This window comes from Periophthalmus magnuspinnatus, chromosome 8 (genome assembly GCF_009829125.3).
Source record: "Periophthalmus magnuspinnatus isolate fPerMag1 chromosome 8, fPerMag1.2.pri, whole genome shotgun sequence".
Taxonomy (NCBI): Eukaryota; Metazoa; Chordata; class Actinopteri; order Gobiiformes; family Gobiidae; genus Periophthalmus; species Periophthalmus magnuspinnatus.
The window spans coordinates 628,271-635,807 of record NC_047133.1 but is presented as its reverse complement, the minus strand read 5'-3'; the positions used below and the strand labels follow the sequence as shown (position 1 = coordinate 635,807).

Below are 7,537 nucleotides of genomic sequence, written 5' to 3'. Positions count from 1 at the left end.
AATAGAGACGTCCAATGCCAGACTGTGGAATATTTCAGGCAAAGCAACAACATCTCCATGGGTGGATTTGCCTCATCCAAAAATGTCACATAGTGCACCTTTAGTTAAGATGTATTTACCAGTACATAGCTGTTCTCGCTTTATAATCAAACAACTAATAACAATATATAAGTGATGTTTTGAACTATAACATAAATTGTGTTGACTTACCTGAGATGAAATCGACTGACACACCTTGTCTTTTCAAAGAACGATGGCTCTGAGTAAACAGTGAATCTGAGTATTCTGGTCATGCCCTTGACTCTGGATTTATGTTAAAGTTATACAAAAGCACAATTACACACAGACACGTTTGGTTAAGAATTTATTAAGTTAGAGAATTTGCTACAGTAATTTAACCTCTACACCAAAAAATGCATAAGACAAAGGCAAGACAAGTTTATTTGTATAGGTAATTCAAGTGCTTTACAGAATAAGAAATACATTAAAATTACAATACAGCAAATCAAACCATAAATAATCATAAATAATCATCATAAAATTAACATTAAAGGAGAAAAGTGCAGAATAAAACCCTTCCAGTTGTTTGCACAGCTACACAGAACAATTTGAACTTAGATTTAAACATTGTCAAAGTAGAGGCCTGTCTCACATCTTCAGGAAGAATCTGCCAGGTCATGCACATGTGTGAAGCACTTCCTGGTTCTAGTCCTGAGCACAGGACACATGTGTGAAGTACTTCCTGGTTCTAGACCCGAGCACAGGACACATGTGTGAAATACTTCCTGGTTCTAGACCTGAGCACAGGACACATGTGTGAAGTACTTCCTGGTTCTAGTCCTGACCCGAGCAGCAGTGTTCTGGATGTTCTGGATGTTCTGGATGTTCTGGATGTTCTGGATGTTCTGTTCTGTGGCTCGTTTGGAGAGTCCAGTGATCAGGACGTTACAGTCGTCTAACCTACTGGACACAAATGCAGGATAAGTCTCTGAGTCTGGTTTTGACAGTTTACCTTTGATTTTTGACATGTTTTTAGATGTAAAAAGCTGCAGATGTTACTGATTTGATGTGGCTGTTAAAGTTCAAGTCTGAGTCCGTTATTACCTCTAGATTTCTGGCCTGAGTTGAAGGTTTTAGAGAGAGAGACTGGAGGTGACACTGACACTTTCTCTATGTTTCTGTGACTTGAGTCTTGTCTGAGTTTATCTGGAGAAAGTTGTTTTTCCTCCACACACTGATCTGTTGATGCAGTGAATCCACTGGTCCATATTCACCTGCTGCAGTGAGACACAGATCTGACTCGTCTGCAGAGTTGTGTGTGACACATTATTGTTGTGTATTAACTGGACTAACAGCAGCATGTAGAGACTGAACAACAGGGGTCCCAGGATTGACCCCTGGGGCACCCCACAGGTCAGGGACATTTTATCTGAGACATATTTTCCAATTTCAGCAAAGTACTCCCTGTTTTCTAGATAAGACTTGAACCAGTTTAGTGCAGTACCACAGATGCCCTCCCAGTCCTCTAGTCTCTGTAAGAGGATCCCATGATCCACAGTGTCAAAGGAAACACTCAGATCTAACAGGATCAACACTGAGACTTTGCATCAGTGTCAGGCGGATGTCATTTGTCCTTGATCAGAGCATCTCAGTCTGTGGGTCTAAAACCTGAAAACACCAAAGGAGTTGTTCATTTGGAGAAAGTTAATAAGCTGTTGGTAAATAACTTTTTCAAGGCGTAGAAACAGCACATTAGAGATCGATCTGAAATTGTTCAATATCGTGGCATCAAGACTGCTCTTCTTTAGGAGAGGCTTGATAACCAAAGTTTTCAAAGCTCTTTGGAATGTTCCAGATTGAAGTGACATATTAACTATGAGAGTGAGTGGTGACAGCAAACTGTTGAGCACAGACTTTAGAAATTTTGTGGGTAACACATTGAGGCAGCATGAAGATGAACTCAGACTGGTGACAATCTCTTGAACAGTTTTGTCAGTTACAGGTGGAAAGTGAGTCAGCTCTAAGTGTCTAGATGACAGAACATTCAAAACACTCGAAGTCACAGAGTTCAACAAATCATCAACATTAGAACATGAGGTGTGTATCATTTCCATGAACAGTGCACCTGTTTTATCATTTATGTGTCTCCTTCGAACAACTGCAGGACCAGCCGTTGGTTTGGGAATAATAGACAGGTCAAAGAAGACACAGGAATGATCAGACAGAGCAACATCCACCAGATTGACATTTAAAATATTTACTCCTTTTGTGATGAGCAGGTCCAGAGTGTGTCCTCTGTTGTGGCTCACTGACACGCTGAGTCAGACCAAAGGTTTCACAGAACTGAGCTCTTTAGTGTTTCTGTCAAACACATTATCCACATGTACATTAAAATCACCTGTAATGACTAAACCATCAAAGTCTGTGCATACGACTGAAAGCATCTCAGTAAAATCATCAATAAAACTCAGACAGTGCTGGGGAGGTTTGTATATGACTAAGTAGAGTCTGGAGGGGGATTGTTTTAGCTCCATTTTAAAAGAAACATACTCAAAAGATGAAAACACTCCAAATGACAATCTGTGAGTAACTAAATTATCTCTAAAACACACACACCTCCACCCTTTTTGTTTACTTATTTTAAGATCTGACATTGAGCCCAGCAAGTTTCAGATTAGTTTCAGTAGGACTGGATGTTATCGTCTTACAGGGAATGTGAACTAAATGTCTCTGATTGGACAGTCTGTCCTTCTGTTAATCAGTCTACGTGATGTAACTGTAGATATAGCTCCATCACAGGCCTCAGTCTGATATTATCTTTATGATGACTGTATGTCCTGAGACAGCAGAGGCCCCGTGTGTCCTGAGACAGCAGAGGCCCCGTGTGTCCTGAGACAGCAGAGGCCCCGTGTGTCCTAGCTCTTCTTGATAACAGTTCTCTTAATATGGTTATCTCCTCTGCGCCAACAAGAAGGTCTCAGGTTCAGTTCCCAGAGTGGTGCCTTTCACTTAAATGTCCTTTAAATGAGTTTCTGTACAATGAGGAGTAAAGCTGCTGTGGAGTATGGACTGACAGGGACTAAAGTCACAATCTGTTGAGTCTGGACAATTTTCATTTTAAAGTTGAACCCACTATCACAAAAAGCTGAATTTAGGTGGAATTCCAATAAAAGTCCTTTAAGAGCGGTTGATTTCACTAAAAATCCTGTAATGTTTTACAGGCCGAAGAACTTAGTTCATTTTGTGATTGGCAAGTGCAATAAATGCATTTTAAGAGGTTTAAGAAAACCAGAGATTAGCACAAAGCCAAAGTTTAAAGAAAACAACAATTAACAAAACAAACTAGCAAATAAACCAAAACTTTCCACTCAGAGCAGCTGGTCTTTATATAATGCTGATCATAAGGTATTGCAATAATAATTTGAAGGTGAAAACTGGTGTAAAAGTGGAAAGTAATTCCTGTTTATTTATCATTGGCCTTGTGGTCCGTGCAGTGTTCACTGGAAACATGTTTAACAGAAGATTATAGTTTCAAAGAGTCGAGTTATGCAGGTCAGAAAAGTGACACCTGTTGGTCAACATTTTGAGCAGGTTATATTATATTAGACATTTGACTTTTTTTTCCAAGTCTCTTCTTCAGCTCTGGTCAGATTCCTCCTGGACACTGCCTTATATCTGTCTGAAGGAGGAGCTAACGACACTGAAACTGTAAACAGCTTTTGTTTACAGTTTCTGTATGTAAGCTAGGTCTATTGAGCTACACTAAGTGAGCACTGTGCCTGAGACATATTTAGCACATTCATACAACTCTTAATGGGTGTTTTCACATCTGTGGCCTCCTGGCTCACTCTATTGTTCTCTTTGTTTCAAACTGAAATAATAATAATAATAATAATAATAATAATAATAATAATAAAATATCACCATCATAAATGAGCTGCATTTTATTTATTTATTTTTAAATCACCATGACCACATGGAACAATGTGTCTAATTGATAATCTTTAATGAGTTTTGGGTTTTGTGACTTTTGGCCAAGTTTGACTTGTTTTTAATGAAAAGCGTTGTTAAGATGTCAGAAGTGTGATAGTGTGCACTTGTGTCAGTCCCTGGTTAGATCCAATATGGCCGAGTTCCTGTAGAGTTTAGGGCGAGGCCATAATGATGTTTTTTACATGTTGGGACATAATATATTTTTTGTGCTTTTTGAGTTTCAGAATTTTACCTTGACCTTTTTTTTTTTTGGTCCAGGCTGCCATTGGCCACATGAAAATACATTTTTGACATGACCAACTGAGTTTGTCTTTCAGCCTTTTGTCCCAGAGTCTTTACTAAAACATTCAAATTTTTGATCCCAGTCACTGCCACATTGTGATTCCTGGCTCTTTAGTACAATTTGAATTAGTCCCTCACCTTGGGCCTAACGAGAACAATACACAGCTCTAGACTAGGGACTAAAAGATTTCTTGTAGCAGAAGAAATGCCTTTGTTCCTCACAGTTAGCGATATCATAAGGTTCTGTGGACATCTTGTCCACCATACCACAACGCTTATTCTCTGGACAAGTTGATAGATCATCATACTGGACTTCCTCTCCACCGACCCACACCCAGTGATCTCCCAGGAACCTCAGTCCAGTCCACACCTGCACATCACAGAAATCACATAAATGAACTGCACAACTCAACACTGTTCTGCTGCAGAGGGTCTTACCTTGTCTGAAATCTGGCTCTTCACAAAGTCATGGTCCTCCACAGTGAGGAGAGTGGCCAGGTCATAGCTGCGATCTGCAGAGCTCAGAGACCTGCAGTGGACCAAAGCCTCCTCCCATGTCTTCATCTGACTCACCAAAAACAGTGAGTCGTCAAGACAGAAGAACTTTTTAGTGTCAAGGCAGTAACTGCTCTTCCAAGCTCCATAATCCCATGGCCTCTTGTAGACACAGTCTTCACCATAATCAGGATCATCTGAAAAAAGAGGTTCATAATTCATGCCTGAGTCAGAAGTGGTTGGATTGTGAAAATGGCCGTGTGGAAGGTGGACTCCTGTCACTGTGACAGTACTATGTGGCTTTGTGGTGAGTAGAGATGCAACAATACAGTTTTCTCCCCATTTGGACAGGGTTAGGAATAGATTAGTCATTCTAATGTCTTTTTTTTCTGCTAATTAATATGAAAAATCACATTTCACGTACTTACAGTATAACATCTAAAGTAGTCTATATATGAAGTGTTTTAGTTCATTTGGTTTTACACCTCTGAATTGTTATTTAATCAAAATAATAACTGTGCTTTCTAAATTTTCATTTAACAGATTTTTTTTTAATAATATACTTTTTAAACTGTAAGGGAAAATCAACTATCAGACTTTTCCTTTTTGTTCATTTCATGATGATTTATTTATATTTCTTTTCCTCCTGACTCTCCTCTGTGTGTCTGTGCTGATCTTCCTGACAGTGACAGTCCAGTCTGGCTGCAGACCTCCACCTAGAGGACCCCACCCCACAGACCTCCACCACAATGCACTTCTACATGTGCCTATTTTTAAATTAGTTTACTCTTTAGAAGCAATTTAATTACACTTTTTCCTCAGGTGTAGACTTAGTTTATTATTAAATGTTATTAAAGATCATGAAGTTAATTTACAAATACATTTCTAAAAGTTTCTTAATTTGAAATGAACTTTGTGTGTCTTGATTATCAGTCCACATCATAGGGCTGCTGGACCCATGGACCCTGGATAAGAGTCTCTCCTTCTGTCCCCATGTGAGGTCGACTAGTGGTCACTACAAAGTGTAGCTCCTGTAGCTTCCTGCGCAGAAAGAACTCTCCCATAGAGTACAATGTATTTTTGTGATTTCAAACTGCTCATGTTTGGCTGACAGGGCATCTGCTGGTGTTGGTTTAACATCAGAGTTGAGAGTTCGAGCCTCGTCACAGATCCTCCTTTTACAGGTGCACTTGTTGCCAGCACATTATTTTAACACTGTATTTTATTGTATAACACTCGCACTTTAACTGTTTCACTGTAAATAACAATATTTGGTCATCTACAACTAGAGCTACCATTAATTATTCACTGTCTTATTGTTTATTATTATAAGCTATTTATCTATTATCTTGTTTTATTGCATGTACCATTTTCCTTCTGTTCTTTAACTGTGCGGTGCAATACTGGAATTTCCCCACTGTGGGACTAATAAAGGCAGAGTTTATTGTGGAGACAATAAAATCTGATCGCTGTTACTGGTGGCTCTTCATGAAATCATAACTTCACTGCACCCCCAATAAATGGTGAAAAGGGATCCCATCTCTGTTATCGTTTTGAAGAGTGCAAAACACTCTAACTTCCTGTCCTCTTACATTTACTTTCAGGGACCTGTGGATGGAGTCACACGATGGTGCTCCTGGTGGAGGTCTGTGGGATAGGGTCCTCTTGTTTTCTGAATAAAACTTATGAAATGTTTGAAAAAGAGATTTACCGCAAGTCACATGTGAATTATGAGCACATGTGAATGTCATGTAAAGCCAAAAGTGGTTTAACCCAATGATTTTGTAAAAAAAAAAAAGTACAGTTACTATGGCTATGGCTTTACTTTGACTCTACCACTCGGTTACACACACTGCACTCAGAGATTTGTAGAGGATGACGTCAAAATAAACACAAATAATTCAAACACTTACCATCGTGCCATGCATTGTTAAACGTGTGAGGCTCGTCTCCTTTGGACCATTTCCAGTCGGCTCCTGTATAGTCGCGGTACAGCCCAAGCCAACTGTACCAATAGATTTGGTTATTCTCTGCGTTAGTCTTGATAGTGACCAGGTCAATGTGGTGCTCCCTGCAGTGGGACTGAGCACCAGCCCAGGTTAAATACTCATCCACATATACGATTCTTTGTTGACCCTTGACTCCCGTCACCCAGAGCAGAGCGAGGAGAAGCTCCAGTCCTCCCATGTTAAAGAGCTGCACCTGAGGACACATGGAAAATCATTTATCACTGCAGAAAACAGTATAGTGATGTTCAGGAAATGTGAAATGTGAGTTATCAAAGCAGACAGTGAGAGAAAAATTAAGCAGTTTTTAAAACAGTGGGAAAATATTTATTTTAACCATAAAGTGTGATTGAAGCATATTTCCATAGTCAGAGTCAGCTCATAAGTCGTTGGAGACAAATCCACAAAATGATGCGAAAGAAAGAACATTTTTATAATAGATATAAGGTGATAATACATCTAAATAGCTTCTAATAAAAAGAAAATATTAAACAATTTGGTTTAAAGAATATAGGGAATAAGTGTAATATTTTTATTATTAGTTTGTGGTGTTGCGTTCACTTACCTCAGAACAAATCAGTGCTGTTCAAGTGCAGATGTCTTCAGTGAACTCTTCTTCTGATGCTCTTGACTAAATCTTTAATTTCTGTATGAATGTGGCTCTGGTATGTCACTGCGTTACTTCACCACGGGGTTAAGAAGGGCCAGAATTTAAAGTGTGACTAAACACCTAAACTCCGCCCACAACCATATTTCAAACA

General features: G+C 39.2%; 1 protein-coding gene across 1 annotated transcript; it reads right to left on the bottom strand.

The window, feature by feature from the left end:
- Nucleotides 1–4,447: 4,447 nt before the first annotated feature.
- On the bottom strand, nucleotides 4,448–5,834 carry LOC129456460 (struthiocalcin-1-like). Its single transcript, XM_055223752.1, has 3 exons — nucleotides 5,735–5,834; nucleotides 4,714–4,967; nucleotides 4,448–4,645 (listed from the first exon to the last, which is right to left on the bottom strand). Exons 1-3 carry the CDS (start codon nucleotides 5,832–5,834, stop codon nucleotides 4,448–4,450), a joined length of 552 nt encoding a protein of 183 aa, XP_055079727.1.
- Nucleotides 5,835–7,537: the final 1,703 nt, after the last annotated feature.

Excerpts from the sequence above, each read along its gene's own strand:
- LOC129456460 (XM_055223752.1), bottom strand. The coding sequence starts at position 5,834 with ATGGGAGAGTTCTTTCTGCGCAGGAAGCTACAGGAGCTACACTTTGTA. Across the intron at positions 4,968-5,734 it reads AGGAGAGACTCTTATCCAGG|ATGATCCTGATTATGGTGAA; the intron begins GTCCATGGGTCC and ends CTCTTTTTTCAG. Across the intron at positions 4,646-4,713 it reads AGAGCCAGATTTCAGACAAG|GTGTGGACTGGACTGAGGTT; the intron begins GTAAGACCCTCT and ends TGTGATGTGCAG.